Source organism: Carassius carassius, chromosome 24 (genome assembly GCF_963082965.1).
Source record: "Carassius carassius chromosome 24, fCarCar2.1, whole genome shotgun sequence".
Lineage (NCBI taxonomy): Eukaryota > Metazoa > Chordata > Actinopteri > Cypriniformes > Cyprinidae > Carassius > Carassius carassius.
Genome location: NC_081778.1, coordinates 12,055,330 through 12,074,461, shown reverse-complemented (window position 1 = coordinate 12,074,461; position 19,132 = coordinate 12,055,330). Strand labels below are relative to the sequence as shown.

Below are 19,132 nucleotides of genomic sequence, written 5' to 3'. Positions count from 1 at the left end.
GTCTAGGAGTAGAGTGATTCTTTTGAAAGCCTGTCTGATCCGGGCTGATGATCCTGGGATCCACTGTTACTCGTGTTCAGAAATCATTCTCCCTGCTTGGAAATGTGCTCTAGTCAGCTGCACTCTACTGTATCCAGTTACACTCTGAGTACCCATCATTGTTACTCTCTTAGTCTCTGGAGGAAAAAAGCAATCCTCTCTCTCAGTTTAAATAATAGCTTCAGCTTTTGAATTGACATGATTGCACTAATGTCTAGGTCACTAGCTTCGTGGCTTTTCAGTATGCTTGCTGATGAAGTTTAATCACAAAAGACAAAGACATATAGGCCACATTTTCCCTCAGTTGATTGACTAAAGAAAATGTTTCTGGTATTGAATGGAAATTAAGGTGAACTAGAGCTCCTTGGTCATCACAGTCATTTATTGCCAGGTAAGATGAATATAAGTAAGGTTACAGCAATAATAGCAAATACATTACTATTGGGATATTTTGAGATGCTCTCATGGGTGAACTTGACTTTCAGCTTTCATATGCCTGTCAAAAAGCCTCCTGTGTGCTGGAGGTGTTTCAGACGAGGACTTGTCCTCCACAATCAAATGTAAAGTCACATTAAGGTCTACAATTTTCATAATTCAGTCTATTCCCTATAGACAAAAACAAGTCCAGACTATATGTTTTGATGAATATTTAGTTTCATGCCAGATTGTGTAAATAAAATGAGTTATGAATTCAGTTTCACATGCCTGACAGATCAGTGACAATGTCATTTCAACAAAGCCTTAAAGAAACAGTTCACCTAAAAATGTTAATTTATTCACCCTCAGGCAGTTCAAAATGTAGATGAGTTTGTTTCTTCATCAGAACAGAGAGGACAACAGGGGATGGATATTTTTACTGGAGGAAGCTTTGTTTCTTACAAACATGCAGTCTTTCACCTCACAAAATGTTAGTCGATGGACTGGAGTCGTGTGGATTACTTGTGGATTGTTGTGATGCTTTTTATCAGTTGTTTAGACTCCCATTCTGACGGCACCCATTCACTGCAGAGGATCCATTGGTGAACAAGTGATGTAATGCTAAATTTCGCCAGATCTGTTCCGACGAGGAAACAACTTTATTCACTATACATCTTTGATGGCCTGAGGCTGAGAAATGGGCAACATTCAAAACTAACTAAATGTGATGTGTTCTGTTTATAGGTGTACATTGCTACATTTGCTGTGTCTGGCTATGCTTCCAGTTACTACAGAGCAGGAGGAAAACCCTTTAATCCAGTGTTGGGTGAGACCTATGAGTGTAATCGTCCAGACAAAGGCTTTTGTTTCGTGGCGGAGCAGGTAGGAAGCTCTGTGTAAGCTGTAATTGTGAGCAGATGTATGAAGATGTGTATACGGCTCTCACAGCTGCTCTGCTTTTGTCCTTCAGGTCAGCCATCACCCCCCAATTTCTGCATGTCATGCTGAATCTAAAAACTTCATCTTTTGGCAAGGTAAAGTCACACCAGGCTTACTGAGTCAGTTTAAACCAGCTAATGTCTGCAGATATGAAGCTAAGTGTGTTATATGTGACTGATTTTAGATGTGAGGTGGAGGAATAAGTTTTGGGGAAAGTCCATGGAGATTGTACCTGTTGGAACAACGCATGTGGTTCTCCCTGGGTAAGATTTTATCGCTTTATTAAATTCACACACAGGCCAGTCTGCAGTTTCGGGCTCCAGCCGTGTCTCAGGTGTTATCCAGTTCATTGTTTTTACTTGCAAAATATGATTACCACAGTGGAATTTTTGAACCAAAAAGGAAAATTAATTTAAATATACATTTAATTATATAACTCTAAAGAAAACGTATACATTTTTCAAAAATGGTCAGTGTTACTAATTAGTTACATTACTAATGACTCTACTTTCTAAAACCCTACAAAAATACAGGTGTGTGTTAACTAACACTAATAACTAAGCCTTGTGTAATTCAGATAACCTAGTATGGTTATCATCCAGTAATCTCAGAATGACAATATATATCAGTCTGGCTGGTACTAGTGAATATGCATTTACGGTAGACACACGCTCACACTTTCCTCTCACCTTCAGCTTTGGAGATCACTATGAATGGAATAAAGTGACATCATGTATTCACAACATTCTGAGTGGGCAGCGCTGGATCGAGCACTACGGAGAAATCTCCATCAAAAACTCCAACAGTGAAAAATGCCAGTGTAAAGTCACCTTCATCAAGGTCAGCTGCCTCTGCTTTTTGTCCATTTTGAGAACTAACCTTCTGAAACGTTTTATTTTCTTATATTCTTAAGGTTTCTTTACACAGATGTGTTGGACCAGTTGTTATTGTGATTCAAATCTGCCACGTTTCACCGTCTTACATCCTTCACACGTGCGGGTCACACGTGGACTAAAACATGTCAGTCGACTCTTCCTGGCCTTTCAGAAAGCACACATTTTTTCTGTGTTTGATCTGTGTGGCACAGTTGAGATAACTGACACAGCAGACTTCAAGAACAATGGGGTCAGGCTTTACTAAGGGGGGAAAAAGACAGACTGACTCAAGTATGACATCTGCTGGAGATCTCCTTCATCTGACCTTGCTGTTAAATAGCAAAGTTCATTATAACGCTACATTAGTGATACCTAGATGGTGAATTAATTCTGTGTTTTCACTCATTTGTTCAGTATCATTATAATTAACCCAGCTGGTCTCGTGTAAATATGTAAACACTTCTTTGTTCAGGAGTGCTCAGATCAAACATGTTTTTGTGTCCTTCACAGGCGAAGTACTGGAGCTCCAGCATGAACGAGGTGGAGGGAGCTGTCACAGATCACAAAGGGAAAATCATGCACAAGCTGTTTGGGAAATGGCATGAGGGGATGTACTGCGGCAGCCCACCCTCTACTACCTGCATCTGGAGGACGAGTAGGAACCAACACACTGACACACACACACAAAACAGAGCCTGCCCTCTTTTTAACATGTGCCACATTTTTCTGCTGCCCGCTGGCTGATGTAGTTCCCAGACGATACAGTTGCTTGTATTTAGATGTTCTTTATTCATTTGCCTTATAATTCAGAATGTACTTCAATGAAAACAGTGTTTCATCAGCCTTTATTTGTGTATGTTTATGTGTACAGATCCCATGCCTCCTGACTATGAGCAGTACTACGGTTTCACTAAGTTTGCTATGGAGCTCAATGAGCTCGATCCTCTTACCAAACCACTTCTTCCACCCACAGACAGCAGACTACGACTCGACCAGAGGTAAAACTTACATTGTATTGTTTAGTCCAATGAAAGCTTATATAACAGAATTAGAACTATTGAACCTAATTGGATTGAATTTAATATTATATATTGTGACGAGTGGGGCGGGGCAGAGGGCCGTGGGAACAGGAGCGAGACCGGTGGGTCTAAATAAATAAAACTAAATTAAATATTAAAAACAGTTTTATTATTTGAAACTACATTCAGAATTTCCAATTGGAAGTAGATCAAGGTTATTTTAATATTATTTATATACTATTTTAGTATTTACTAGCATTTATAATGTTTTATTTTTATGTTCTTATTTTCCTAGTTTAATTTTAATTTCATTTAAAATTTTAATTTCAGTTTAAGTTTTAGGTAGTTTTGCTATGTGCTTTTGTCATTTCATTCATTTTTGTTTTTCAAAATATTACTATTTAGCTTTAATTAATTTTTATGTCAGTTTTTAGTTTTAGTAATTTTAGTACTTAAACTTTTTTCCAGTTGGTTGTCATTTTTAAAAAAAGTTTATCATCTGCATTTATTTCATTTAATTTCTTTTTTCAATTAATTTATTTATTAGTTTTAATATTAGTTTGAATTAATAATATTGCAGCAGATAAAATCAATATCAATTAAACAATTATTAACACTTTGACGTTTAAGTATCTCAGAAGAAACTAAAATGTGATAATTAATAATTATATGCCATGAATATTAAGTTATTTGAGTGCACACTAATAACTATGATCCAATTAATATTGATGAGATGAGCTGGTGCCATTGTAAGAATTTTGCAACTTGCATAACGACGCAAGATGAAAGTACTGATATTGTAGAAAAACTATGCTACGAGTAATTTGGACATACACAGTTGGAGTCACGGCTGATGAGACCACACAGAACCTTCAGTTCAGATGCATCAGTCATGTTACTCAAGGACCGGTTAGTTTCATATGAGACTGTTTGTGTGTGCAGGTTACTAGAGGAAGGGAACGTTGAATCAGCAGAGGTACAGAAGCAGAGGATCGAACAGCTGCAGCGAGAGAGACGCAGAGTCCTGGAGGACAACCACATGACACATCAACCTCGATTCTTCCAGTATGAACAAACTACCCTACTTAATGTCTTTTTAAGAAAAATACTTTGCATTAACAAATCCAGTTAGTTGTTAAAACTATTTTCTGTTTAATAACCAACAGAAAGTCCAAAGATGACACATGGGTGAGCAACAACACTTACTGGGAGTTAAGGAAAGATCCCGGATTCAGTAACTTTGACTGTCCAGTCCTCTGGTAACACAGAGGCAGCTTATATACATCTGTGCTCACTGTTGACTGCTCTTACCTGTTCCACCTTCGAGAGACAACACTCACCTTGTGAGGAAGAGACTGATAAAGCTGTGAGAGGCTGGCAGCTGCAAAACTATAGTCTGATCGTTTCAAATCAATTTTTAATATTTATTATGTAATGTCCCAGCTGTTCATTGCCTTAATATGCTTACATTATGTTGTTGTGTCATTTATGCAAAATGGATCCATTGGAAGTATGAGAAATATGCAATCCTGCACAGTGATTATTATTATTTATTTTCTTTGGCTGATGTGCATAGTAAGTAGCACAAGAAACCAAGAGAAAAACGGTTGGATTGTGTTCCCTTGTGGCTAAATGTAGTACTGCAGCTGATCACACCTTTAAAAAGATGTGTGGTATGTTGTCAGAACAAAACTGCATTGTCTACCTCTTAAAATTGAATTTAGGGTGTATATTAGCCTATGAATATAATACATATAATGCCTTATGTAAAATTATATACATATACTTTGCTAGAACTTTTAATCAAGTCCAATGTACCGCTACAAAGTATTGTAATTTTATGACCGCCTTTTGCTCTGAGACCCTTGAATAAACAAAATGTTTGAGGCTCTCAGAAATATTTATATTCATCTTAACTTATTGACAAGACTGACAGATGGCTCAACAATACTGAACATGAGCATCACACACGTGAGCCAGTCAGTGTTTGAAAGCTTCTTCCACACGGTTTGACCTGTAACCTGTGCTCATTTCACTACGCACTATGACGGATGATGTTGGGGGACTGTGGGACTTGCGTGTTGATCGCTGCAGCGTTTCCTCTGTCCTTCAATAAAGTCTCATTTTAAAGATGGTTCTATGTTGTTTTTTTATTTCAGATCTACACTCTTAGAATGTAAGGTTCTTAATTGGCATCTGTGGTTTCGTGAAGAATCTTTTACATACATCATGGTTCTTAAAATGTTGGGGAACAAAAAATTCTTGTAAAAATGCCCTTTTTTTATAAGTTATGTCTGTGAAGTTTGGTTTTCATTTGAGTCATCCAGTGAATCTGGGGCACTAAAGTTTTTTCAGTGGGCTTTTTCTACAGCAGAAGTGAATCAGTTTGCGTGTAAACACATCCCCGTCAATGTGTGATTATGCGGTGATCACAGTGAGATCACACCGTTGTCATAGTGTGATACACACTCATTGTGAATTCAAAATGTTGAACAGGTTGAGAGGAGGCAGTGCAAATATTGGTCACCTCACAGGGGGGACATTCTGTCTTTGTATCTTTGTGGATACTGCAGGAGAACTCTGTGAGTAAATGATAAGAGAATGTTTTTAGTTTTGGGGTGGAGCTTCTTGTCATAGTGCCAAATGTGATGCAGATACTTGAAACTTATTCCTTGTGTTGAGTAAATTATGAGAGAAGAGCACATACTGATACTTTATTATTCATGATTAAATTAGATTAATTCATGAGAAAAGATTAAAAAATAATTAATTGACTGTCCTAATTGTTTCGCAACATTCATACTGCATTTAACATCAGATGTTAAAATTTCAACTTTTTTTTTTTTTTTGGGGGGAGATTTGTAAGATTTAACAAAATAAAAAAGTCATGGCCAACAAAATATTAATTGAAGCCAGAAATATGCCTCATGAATTTTATAACTGAAGCGGAATTATGTTCCTGATGTGTGAAAACAAACCTCATTGCTTCTCACACATCAAGAGCACACATTTGAGCTTCAGTTTTTTATAAAACTGTTAATAAAAAGAGTTTGTAATCGGTTTAAATTATTCATCAATAAAGCACAAATCCTCCCAGATGATACTTAAGTACAGTAATCAAGTAAAATGACTCTGGTGCAGTTTGACCTCACATTGTGACAACAGTCTGAGTGTGCTGTGAGGTTACACCTTTAGCTCCCTGTGACCTCACATTCACACTGAGATCACTGTCCCCTTTTTCTTTGTTCTTAAAAGTTGACTTTTATAGTAGTTGACGAGCCATTTCCTGCTGTCACATGCAACACAAGTTAATTTTTCTTCAAGTTTGATTCTTCCAAGCAGTACTGTAAAAAAAAAAAAAAAAAAAATTGTAAAAAAAATTTAGACAGTAGATTTTTTTCCTCTCACGAGAAAGTTATTTATTTGTTTGTTTGTGAGATACAGTCATCGACTTTAATTCAGATTCTTATGTCGTTCTTCAACCATGACTTTTTACATAACCGGTTATCTCTTCTCTCCAGACTGCACATCCCTGCCGTGAGCCACACCAGATACTCTGATACTCTCTTTTACTTAGAAATAGATAAATACATATTAAATATTACAATAATATGTAGTTATGGAAGAAAGTTGGGATTTGCCTCCCTAAAAGACAAGGTTGTTTTGACAACCCGCTACAAGGTATGTTAGATTAAACGATATGAAATTCAAATTCAATTAATATCTTATGATAAAACTTAAGAATAAAATTGAACTTTCTCGGTGACTTTGTAAACAACTTGCACATGCTCTCTCAAGAGATAAACCTTTGACTGACAACACGTGCAGCCAATGAAAAATTCGTCGTCTGGAAGCGAGCCAATGAACTGTGAGGGGGCGGGGCTAAGCAGAAACATCGGCGTACTCTACTTTGGTTCGCTCTGCAGTAGAATGTCTTCAGTCACAAGCGACGCCAAGAGACGGAGGTAAGCGAGATATCTCCACAAGATTTCTGTTGTTTGCAATGTTGTGTTGGTTACTGTAACATTAAGTTAGTGCACTTCTGAATCAGTAGATCTGATAACTGTTATATTAAGATAAGAGAAAAAAGGATTGAGTTACAATGGGTGATTCTATCGCTACCTTGGTGTATCATGGGACACAGGACTTCTTCAGTGTCACAGGCTGTGTTCGAATGGCATACTTGCTTACTGCATTCTGCCCAGTATACAGTGTATACTGCCTACTATTATTTAAAGAATAGTGTGTGAAACAGTATACAATAAGCGACAAATGTTTCAGAGTAGTGTGCTAAAGTGTTGTCACATGACAAAACATTAATTCAGCACAGCTGCTAAGGTTGTTGCCTCACAAATAAATGATAAATAAATACTTTTTACAAAGGCTTGTTAATTAAGTATTTACACTAATAAACAATGTTATATTGCCCAATTGAATTAATTTCATAATTAATAAAACTTTACATACTGGGCAATAATTGTGTTAGTAGTTAGGTGGTAGATATATATTTTTCAGTACTGTACTACATTATAAAACAGTATGCAATAACATAGTTTGTTTAAATTATCATACTTAAAATATTATTAAATGAATGCGACCTTATTGGGAAACAAACCTCCCTACACCTATACTGCTAACCACCTAATAACACTGTATTATTAATGTGACATTTTTTTTCTAATTCAAAAAATATATATATATCCTTTATTTTCATTGAAAATAAATGCTTTTCTGTTCTGATATGTGATGGGAAAAGGAGTAGTCTACAACAAGTTTGGTAAAGGGTGGTCTCGAACTCGGGTCAAAATCTTTCATCACGCATCTTTTATCCGCTGCGCTACTGATATTACAGATGAATGGACACCTTTTGAAGTGCTGTTTCTTGCAGCCAGGCATTGGTAGGCGGAGTTATTGTAAATAGTCTCTGCTAACAAATTATTTTTATATTATATTACTTCACTATTTTTATTATTCAGTATCTTTGAAATAAACTACTGTATAAAGCACTGTAGAGACAGAGGTGACGTCATTTGACCTGATCGGAATCGTGCTGTAGAGATTAAAGTACAATTTATGTCCTACTTACAATATTGTTTTCGATACACAGCGATAGTTTGTTGTTTACAGTAACATGTTTGTATAAAAGTGTTTTATAATTACTATTCCCCATTTCCAGTTCACTCACGCTTTTGAAGATAAAAAATTACATGGAGCGCGTTTACAATTCTGCCCAAAAACACAGCCATGAATAAAGAATGGTACCAAAACACCCTCCAACAGCAACTTCTTCCAACAATCCAACAACAGTTTGGTGAAGAACAATGCATTTTCCAGCACGATGGAGCACCGTGCCATAAGGCAAAAGTGATAACTAAGTGGCTCGGGAACCAGAATGTTGAAATTTTGGGTCCATGGCCTGGAAACTCCCCAGATCTTAATCCCATTGAGAACTTGTGGTCAATCCTCAAGAGGCGGGTGGACAAACAAAAACCCACTAATTCTGACAAACTCCAAGAAGGGATTATGAAAGAATTGGTTGCTATCAGTCAGGATTTGGCCCAGAAGTTGGTTGAGAGCATGCCCAGTCGAATTGCAGAGGTCCTGAAAAAGAAGGGCCAACACTGCAAATACTGACTCTTTGCATAAATGTCATGTAATTGTCGAAAAAACGTATGAAGTGCTTGTAATTATATTTCAGTACATCACAGAAACAACTGAAACAAAGATCTAAAAGCAGTTTAGCAGCAAACATTTGAAAACTAATATTTATGTAATTCTCAAAACTTTTGGCCACGACTGTACACCAGGGGTAGAGTTCAGCTCCAAATTAAAACTGACCCGCCTGTAGCTTTTTAGTAACCCTTCAAACCTTGATTGGCTTGTTCAGGTGTGTTTGATTAGGGTTGAAGCAAAACTCTGCAGGGCCACCCCTGACCTATACCCCTAATATAGGCTACTTCACTATTAAACACTGCACATTATGCACATTATTTCCACTTTTCAAATATTTTCTACATTGAAAGTAAATGCCTTTCTGGTCTGATATATGATGGGAAAAAGGAGAAGAGTGAGTCCGGTAAAAGGCAGACTTGAACTCGGGTCGATCGCGTCAAAATGCATCTTTTATGTGCCTTACTCGCTACGCCACAGGAGCGTGTTGTCTGGAGCGTGTCATTTTACATTTTGTGTGGCCCAACCAGACATTGGTGACCGTAATTGTTGTGAATAGCCTATATGTCAAAAAGGTTTGTTATTTATGCTTAAAGACACAATATGTAAGTTTTCAAAATAAAATAAATAAAATATATATAAAAAGGGGTAGTTTGACGACGCTGTGAGTGTGGAATCATGGGAGTTGTCGTCTTCATCCCCACAGCCAGTGTTGGGGAGTAACTAGTTACATGTAACGGCGTTACGTAATTTAATTACAAAATTAATGTAACTGTAATTAGTTACAGTTACTAAGAAAAAATGAGTAATTAAATTACAGTTACTTATGAAATTTTTAACGATTACAAAGGGGATTACATTTGAATATTTACACACATCCACATACAGATTTAACTGATTTCTTTCCCAAATTGCACGGACTATTATGAGACATACGCCCTAATAATTTCCGGGATGCGGAAATACAGTCTGGTTTATAGAATCCAATCATAAAAACGAAATGCCTAACGCGGACGGAATGTGCCACATTTTGGATGACTATATCAAAAGTAGGTCAGTACACTTGAATCAAAACATGACATCGACTAGTGTCTGTGAATATTAAGCTCCAAAAATGCAATATATGACTCCTGCACGTTCCGCGTGTCTGTGGAAATCAGGCGCGGACTGGACACCGGGAGAACCGGGACAATTCCCGGTGGCCTGGCAGTCGATTTGGTCCTCTATTTTAATATTATTATTGTATAATTGCCTGCCGAATGTACTAAAGCGATCATTTGCGAATCTGCCATTTAATAATTAAATCTCTAAAAAGTCATGAAGTGTTAGTCATGACTCGTGCGCTCTCCGCGCCTCCGCCAAACGGTTTGGATCAGACTCAGAGTAATCAATGCGAGAGAGAGAAAATAGAGTGGACTGTGGAAGCGCACAGCTGGAGCAGAGAAGCAGAACTACTGTTCAGGGTTTCAGGTCAGTTTCATCTGTAAAGATGCTTTTTTGTCTTTGTTTTTTTTATTTATTTGATCAAGCAGCAGCACGTTGCTCATCAGTCATCACTCAAAATACTATTTAAAGGACATCATTATTATAAACGTTATTATTAACGTTTTATTATTTTACTATAAACCCAGAGAAAATGTTTAGCTACTATTGTTTAACTGTGGTAACCAAAAATGTAAATTTATTTTACAAATGTATTTATTTAAAAATAAATACAAATCCATTTGCAAAATAAAAAACAAAACAAGGTTATTGTATTTTTATATAGGCTAATAAAAGCATGGTCAATTTTTGTAAGGGAAAAACATGACTCGTGTACAGTATTAGGATTTTTCTATAAACATATTGTAGTATTGTAGAGTATTGTATTGTAAAGTATAATTTTGAGAAAACTATCATCATATCATATACAAAGAGACAGCAGTTTAAAAAAAACACCAATGTTTCAGGAGTTTATTATACAGAATATGACACATGCTTATTAGATAACTGTATTTGAATTGATATATATGCTTTTATTTATTATTATTTAATTTTCACAAATTTAGAAAAGTAATCAAAAAGTACTCAAAAGTAATTAGTTACATTACTTTAATAAAGTAATTGAAAAAGTTACACTACTATTACATTTTACACAGGGTAACTTGTAATATGTAACCTATTACATTTCCAAAGTAACCTTCCCAACACTGCCCACAGCCGATGCAATCTGACGGGACTCGGGCAGAAACATTGTTCATGGTTGAGCTGATGATTTATTAAAATAGTAGAATAAAGCAGGGCGAGGCGGAAAGCATCAGTTGAACGAGCACAACTCAAAAGCAGCAGAGCTTTTATTATGCCGCAGTCTACCCCTTCTGCTCCTTCCAGTCGTATGTTGATAAAGCAGCGCTGTTTTATAATATACTAGATACATTTGAAAGTTATTTCATAATGCTACTCTGTGCTGTCATCGGAAATCGAGGGGTTATGACATCACTGGCAGGTGACACGAGGAAATTATGGACACGGTCCGTGTCACTGATTAAAATTGCTTAATTCTCTGGATTTAAACATTCTTTGAAACATTTGGGATAATGTCGGGAACAAATCAGCAAAATAATAACACTGTTCTAGTGTTTTTTGGATATTTTATTAAAAAAAAAATCTTACATATTGTGTCTTTAATGTAAACACCGTTATTGAAATTGCACAATGAAATGGGGTGATTTATAATGTTTTAGGCCTTAGGGTTTTTGAAAATATATTGGATATCAAAATTTAGTTTTTGTTAGATCATTAGACCCAGCATTAAATCCTTCAGCTCATTCAATTGTAACTTAAAACAGAGCTTAAAAATAAATTTATTAAAGCCGTATTTATTAAAGAGGCGGTTACACAGTAAAAAGTAGCAAATATATATGTTTGTGTGCATAGGACCATTTCCGTTGCATTGTGCATTACTGTTTACGATTTATTTTAAGGTGTCCTTCCAGTGCAATTATACATTTAATTACTGAGTAATATTAATTAGCACAAACTATGGGTTAATTTTATGTAATTAGGCATCATTTTCCTTACTGCAGTAAGTACATGTAACATGAAACAAGTGTTAACATATTTATGTGAAATGGTATTCCAGGGTACTTCAGAAAAATCCCTTGGCATTATGATTCTATGACAATATGACACTTTATGGTAGTTTGTTTTTTCTAAGCAATACAACAGTGATCTAAGCTGGGTAACTGATAATATATAATCTGCATCACGTAATAAGATTCCAAAAATTAAGTATACTTATTTAAAAATACTCATAATCAAATTACAATTACATTTTTGTTGATTATATATTAATTACACAATAGCAGTAAGTTATTCATTATTTATTAATTCTCCCCAATTCCTCTTTTTCATCTTTTAAAATGCGATTTTAAAATAAGTATTTTAATAATCATCACGTTCATCATTCTCTGATGTTGGTTAATGTTCACATGACATGCAGGTAAACAAAATATGAATTTTTTTTAGTAAGCGTTTCATTTTGATTCATGTTCTTTTAAAATGACATTTTAATTTGACTTTTTTTATGATTAAATTAATCATTCACGTTTCATTAAACTCACAAACCCCGTAGCAGTTCATATATGAATGATTTTATTTTCTTACTCTTTGAATTTTTATATCAATGTGATACAAGATTATCCTATGTAAATCAATGTGATAAAGTTAAGTCAAAACTAAAGTAAGCAAAAAGCATTACCTGATTATATTACCTATAATGTGTAATGTACTGAATAACGTTACTAATGACAATTTTTGTCATGTAATTTGGAATCAGTAACAGACTATAATTTGAAAGTAATCTACCCAGCTCTGACAATGATAGGAGTACATTTCTTTCAAATGAAATTCACTTAAGACAGTTCTGTGCATTTTCTTCCTGTCAGCATTCAAGATGTTTGCGAAAGCCACTAAGTACCTGGTCTCTGAGATCGACAATGAAGGTTCCCTGATTCCAGTGTCCCGCCTGAATGACTCTGATGGTCTGGCTCCTCTGGCCCTGGTCATCAAGCGTAATGGCTACTGGTTTTGGCAAGGGTCCAAGTACCTGCCATCAGACTTCGAACTAAACGATGTTCTTGTTGGAGATCCCATAAATCCAGGTACAGAGACTTTTCTGTCAGTCTGTACTGAAAAGCATATGGTCCATGAAAGCTTGAAATGATCAATAATCCATCAACTTTAAAGACATACTCCTGTGAAATATAAGGACACTTTAGCATAACTTCAAAAAGAGTATTAAGTGTGGAAGTAACACACTTAAAAAGAACGTGCCTAAGTGTGAACAAAATGTGTCATTTTCAGAAGTTAATTGTACTTAAATAGAAATATGAATGTGTATATTTATAAATATTAAATACAGTTAGCTGAACTTTAATGTGCTTTTATGACCCACTTAAGTAGGACTTAAGTAAATCTTTATTTTTGGTTTCATAATTCTATTGTCTTTGAAATAGATTAACGGTAAACTAAAATATACTTAAATATAATTTCTATTGAGAATTGTATGTCAAGTTTTTAAATATATTTTACACATTTATAATAATGAGGTTGCGGTTTATTACAAAAGTACAATTCGTAAAATATCTCAACTTTAAATGTAATATTGAAAAAAAACTACAGTTGATATAAAGAACATGCAATTTTAATGTTAGTCAACACACAGCACTACAAGAGATATTAAAATCATGACTTAAAATCTACTTTAAAATAAAACTATAAAATAAAAATGTGATATTACAAAGTGCACTTTAAAAGTGTACTTAAGTGTGTTAAGAAACAAGTTCTCTCGAAGTACAATTAAGTGTCGTTTTATTTCATATTATATTATCCACACGCAGTTTAAAAATATATATATATATACTTTTATGTTTTAACTACACTACAAGTGCACATTTCTTGTTCTCTAGGGACTGTAGTATCATGTTCTCTATGTTAAAATTGTTCCCAAAATGCTTTGTGTGTGAAACTCGGTGGTATTGTGTTTAATAAGGTGTTATGTGTTCGGGAGAGATTAATATATGCATTGTTATTTTTGTCAACAGTTGTGGTTGAAACAGACTTTTTGACCTATGAAAGCAAAGTTGTGGATAAAAAAAGTGGAAGTGCTGCTGCAGAACTTGGGCCGGGGACCGTTAATGTAGGAGGGGGCGGCTTCAGCACACTTAATTCATCGTTTGGAAACTTAAAGAAAGAGGAGGTGGATATCCAGAAGCTCTTAAAGGATTCCAAATCTAGGTGAGGGACTGACCACAAAGAGCTGCTGCCTTCACAAGCTTGGTCTGATAAGAGAGTGTGGTTTTAATACAAGTGAATCTCACCTATAGGGACAGATACGGACACTGGTTAATGAAAATAAGGAAATGAAAGTACATGGCGTGTGTGCTTAAAATTCTTGTTATATTTCTGCTTTTTGATGAAGTCCTCTTCATAGAAGTTCAAAAATAATGAACAAGTAGTAAAGACTGTGGGTGCCCATTTCTGCAAAGAGATACAAAAAATAGGTAATTGCGACTTTTTATCTCACAATTGACTTCTCTTCTCGCAGTTCCAAGTGTTCATCTCAGAATTCTTACAAGTCTGAGAAATTCAGAATTGCGAGATATAACCTTAGAATTCTGCTAGTTTACATCTCACAATTCAGAATGTATATCCTGCAGTTCTGATTTCTTTTCTCATAAGTGTAATATAAATAAAATAAAAAAGGTAATTGCGACTTATTAGCTCAGACTTTCTCGCAATTGCAAGTTTTTCTCAGAATTGTGACTTCGAAACTTGCAAGAAAAAGTCTAAGATAAAACCATTTTTTTTTTTAGTGGCAGAAATGGGCTTCCATAATAGACTTGTGTATATATGTGGAAATTAAAAAACAAAAAACAATGAACAGAATTTTTAACAATGACTTACAAGTTTGCATTTCTATTCTTCTAAGATTTTTTTTTCTTTCATTATCTATGTCCTCATTTACCATCTATCTAAAACTCCTTCAGTGAAATTAATGTTCCTGCACTTTAAACGTTTTGCGATGTGACCCAAAAGCTAAATTAATTGTCTTGGTTGTTTTTTTCAAGTCAAAATGTCTAAATCATCCTGACGACACCAACAGGAGAAAATTAAAGATATATGCATCTCTTCAACTGTTTCTTTTTTTTTTATTGGTCCAGCTGTATTGATGTAGATGAAACGTTATAGACAATAAAACCTTGAGACACCTGCCACGTGTAGATGAATGGATTTTTGACAATAAAGCCACTTGACACACTACTCACACTTGAATCTGTGCTGTGGTTGCAGAGTTCTGGACCTGAAGCACTCTCTGGTCCAGCAGACACGGGAGAAGCAGGGCGAGGTGCTGGCGCTAGTGAAGGAGCGAATCATCACCACTCAGCCCTGCACCATCACTGAGGATCTCCAGAAAGATGGAACCTGCGCTGGGATTTTTTGGTTCAATAAAACACTAAAGGTGGGGCTTTTGTGATCACATATTCTTCTTTTCCAATGACACAGTCTTGGGTGTATCATCATCATCATCAAGTAACCACACTTCTGTCTCCTCTCCTGCTAATTCAAACTATCCTGTCCATCTCTTGTTTCTCTGCAGGTGTCAGTCAATGATAAAGCAACGCCTTTTGCAAAGTTTGACACTAATGTGTCCATCAACATCCCTCCCAAAACCACCATTGCTTACAGCGTGATTGAACTAGAGGTTGCTCACACTGGACACTACGGTAAATCGTTTTTGCTAAATCTTACACTGGTGGTTTTGTACCAATTACATTCCAGATAAGAGGTTCTCAACAGTTTTTGCTTGAGGAACCAGATTTACATCGAACAGCATGTAGAAACCCAACACACTAGCAAAACGGTTTATCACACAGAAGTTTAGAAAAATGTCCTCAAACATTATAGGAACGGTAATTCTGGAGGGCCAAATAAGCTGTATGATTGTACTCTCATCCATTTTACCAGAACTTTGCCTGCTGCCAAATGTCAAGGGTGGTTTTCCAGTTGAAGGGCCAGTGAAGGTGAAGCAAGCAAGCACAGTTAGTGCAGCACCAGGGAAAACAACCAACAAACTACAGAAAGGTGACATCACAGTAGTTACTCTTAACATTCTTTCATTGAAAATGATTTATTAATTTTTTTTACAATACAATGTATTATCCTTTCTCAGCGTAATTATTCAAGCCACTGAAAAAAAAGTTGATTTCCCGAAAGGTGTAAAAACGATTAATCTGTGACACATCGCAGCTAGCCCAACATGGCAACCCTGGCTCAGCCATTGGTGTGGACATTGGCTGCATCCGAAATTGCACCCTAAATAATAGGAGAAAAATGTGATGTGAAAGCATGGTATGGACGTCTGGATTACATTCATATTACATAGAACATACATTTTCACAGCTGAGCAGTAATTAATTATTCGAAAGAAGTACCTACTCAGAGTGTGCAATTTTGGGTGTAGCCAGTGTCTGATGGGGGGAGTGTTGGAGAGAGTTTGAACCTTTTTTTAAAAAAAACTTTTTTATTATTTGTATATTGACCTAATGGAGTTTGAGTTAGAACAGTTGGTTAATACTATAGAGTTAATTCCGATAAAAAATGCTTTTTTTTTTTTAAAAATTACTTTGTCTTTAGATCTGGAAGGCCTCCAGGGACAGTTTGCAGTTCTCTCTAAACTCCCACCCAGCACTCGCTCCTCATTATTCCAGCAGATCTCTCTGCTCCTGCAGGACAGCGCAGCCATCAGCAAGCTGGAGGACGCAGTGAGTGAGCCGGGGGGGATCTTACATCAGATGTTGGTTGGTTTGAAACTGTAGGAATGATTCTACAATAGTTTGACTTGTCCCTCTCTCAGCTAGATGACCTGTGTGATGGGAAGCAGCCTGATCCCAGTACATTAGAGAAGGTGCCTGCTCTGAAGGCCACGCTGGAGCTTGTACAGAAGACTGATACAAAGCCCTCTGGAAAGAAACTGGAACCCAGCGCTTTAACTGCCATCTATCTGCTCATCAGCTCATTAGATGGTGAGTTCAGTTCAAGTGAAAGCATTTTGATAATTAAAGGTCATAGACGGATTTGTATATTATTATCTGGGTATTTCTATGCATTATTTTCAGTCACAAGGCCAAAGTCATTGTCATACACCTGCAGTCTAATTGACCCTTGTTCTCAAACAATTATGTGTTCTTATAGAGATGAAGGTCTCTGCCCTCTCTGAGCTCAAATCCTGCTTCAGTTACACAACCCAGAAAGCTCTGCTTCATCTTGTAAGTATATTCATATTAAGTAACAGTATTAATAACTTTTTTTTCATCAAAACATTAATACCACATGTAATACATTTGGCCTGTTTAAAAGAAGTATTCAATCATGATGCCATTTTATAGACTTTCTTGCAGGGCTACTTCAATATGGGGTCCCTCTGTGACTTCCCGTTTAGGGGTTTGATTTATGAGTAAAAATGTGACCATGCTGGCAAAGTGAGTCAGAATACACACGGTCTAATATTGAGCTATAACCAAAAGAAGAGAAATGTCAGTTTGGGCTAAAATGAGTTCATTAAGCCCTCTTCTAGTCATCCGAATGCTTCAAATATTAAATTAAACATCTAAAACGATCTTTATTTGTACGTTTTCTGAGAGGAGTACCTTTTTCTCTTCTCACTTCTGGATGACTCTGGCTGCTTCTTACCACAAGTTGTATATCGTTGCGAAGCGCCACCTTAGCTAATCTTGAAGGACATTTCAACAAGACGCACACAAGTTGTGTAGTGATAATGACAGTATACATTTTGTTGGTAAGCTTCGTAAAAGTTAAGTTGCCTTAACCAAAGGCCTTAATTTACACATAAATCCAGAGCATCATTATAACAACTCAGAAAATTCCTAAAGGAAGTCATTCACCTGAGGAAGCTCTTCTGGCTTGTAGGACAACAAACTAAGCAGCTCTATACACGTAAGCAACAAAACTTAATTTCCTTGCTTATATGACGTTACCATTGTCCTGCAGGTGCAAAATATGACTTTAAATAAGAAGTCCTCTCTGAAAGATGCTGCTCTGGCTGCATTAACCGATGAGAAAGTTTTCAAGAAGATAACATCCCTGTTTGCTTCCTGTAACGTGACACTGCTTAAGGAGAAGGATTCACTCGTTACAAAAATCAGCAACCCGGAGGATCGCAGTCCCCTCATGCTGTGCATTGCAGTTCAAGGCTTGGCATCTCTAGCGCCCCCTGTCTGAATGGAGTACAACAGCAAAGCCAAAATACCTGCTGTAAGCGGAGGACCAAAGGGCACTAAAGCCTGTGGGTGGACAATCTACAAACAAAAAACTGGGACAAAATTTTTTTTAAATAAAACTAGATCCTTAAGTGGCCTTTCAATTATTTTACGCATTACATCATAGTGAAAACAGTAATAATTTGGAAAATGTCTTTAAATTGTAATTTTATATATATATAATTTTATATAAGTACTTCTGTAATATCAAACCTTTTAAAGTAGAATTATACTCTTATGAAAATGCACAATAAATTATTTACATAATATTTTTTTATTATATTATATTAAATACCAGTTTTGTATTTTCCTGAACCCAGTTTCCTGCCATCTAAACTTCAAGGGTAACGATCATATGCACACCAGAAAATAAAAATAATCCAAAATTAAGATTAATTTATTAGACATTTAATTTCAGAAAATACAACTCTCTGTATCGCAAAATATAGAATTTAAGTGAATATGCAAGCTGGATAAAAATCTGAGTTACAAAGCCTTGAAAAAGACATTAGAGCAAGTGACCAGAGACGGAGGTTCATCACAACATACAGCTAGATGACAGGTTATGAATCTGTGAGGCCAGGCAGCTTGTGATCATGACACGATGATTCTGTGCCTGTGTCAAAGGCATTTAGCTAAAAACAGTGCTGATTCTGTATATTAGCACACACAAGCAACACAACGACGTAAGATCATAATTCTGCAATGATAAAATTGAAATAATGATAATGGATGCACATTATTTTATAGTACATACACTTAGTGTACTTGCATTAAGTACTAAGTAATATTAGGTAACTTTGACTTGAGATAAGATTAGGTTTAGGGGCTGTTCACACAGAACAAGCTTTTG

At 35.9% G+C, this 19,132-nt stretch overlaps 2 protein-coding genes across 5 annotated transcripts in view; both read left to right on the top strand.

The window, feature by feature from the left end:
* Positions 1-5,419, top strand: part of LOC132102824 (oxysterol-binding protein-related protein 3-like) — a 60,656-nt gene extending 55,237 nt beyond the window's left edge. For all 4 annotated transcript variants that reach the window (XM_059507496.1, XM_059507497.1, XM_059507498.1 and 1 more), the window contains 8 exons: positions 1,201-1,338; positions 1,427-1,490; positions 1,580-1,658; positions 2,091-2,235; positions 2,781-2,925; positions 3,142-3,268; positions 4,232-4,354; positions 4,456-5,419. In XM_059507496.1, the coding sequence (XP_059363479.1) occupies positions 1,201-1,338; positions 1,427-1,490; positions 1,580-1,658; positions 2,091-2,235; positions 2,781-2,925; positions 3,142-3,268; positions 4,232-4,354; positions 4,456-4,552 (918 nt within the window). In that variant the 3' untranslated portion in view covers positions 4,553-5,419. The remainder of the gene's footprint in view (positions 1-1,200; positions 1,339-1,426; positions 1,491-1,579; positions 1,659-2,090; positions 2,236-2,780; positions 2,926-3,141; positions 3,269-4,231; positions 4,355-4,455) is intronic.
* A 7,327-nt stretch (positions 5,420-12,746) lies between these two features.
* On the top strand, positions 12,747-18,350 carry LOC132102823 (gasdermin-E-like). Its single transcript, XM_059507493.1, has 9 exons — positions 12,747-13,101; positions 14,044-14,236; positions 15,293-15,461; positions 15,600-15,726; positions 15,968-16,084; positions 16,637-16,764; positions 16,857-17,025; positions 17,195-17,268; positions 18,011-18,350. Exons 1-9 carry the CDS (start codon positions 12,894-12,896, stop codon positions 18,239-18,241), a joined length of 1,416 nt encoding a protein of 471 aa, XP_059363476.1. The 5' UTR covers positions 12,747-12,893; the 3' UTR covers positions 18,242-18,350.
* Positions 18,351-19,132: the final 782 nt, after the last annotated feature.

What these genes read in the sequence shown, in the direction of transcription:
- LOC132102823 (XM_059507493.1), top strand. Translation starts at nt 12,894, where the DNA reads ATGTTTGCGAAAGCCACTAAGTACCTGGTCTCTGAGATCGACAATGAA. An exon ending in GGTTCAATAAAACACTAAAG is followed by an intron (nt 15,462 to 15,599) that starts GTGGGGCTTTTG and finishes GTTTCTCTGCAG; the next exon opens with GTGTCAGTCAATGATAAAGC. An exon ending in AGAAAGCTCTGCTTCATCTT is followed by an intron (nt 17,269 to 18,010) that starts GTAAGTATATTC and finishes ATTGTCCTGCAG; the next exon opens with GTGCAAAATATGACTTTAAA.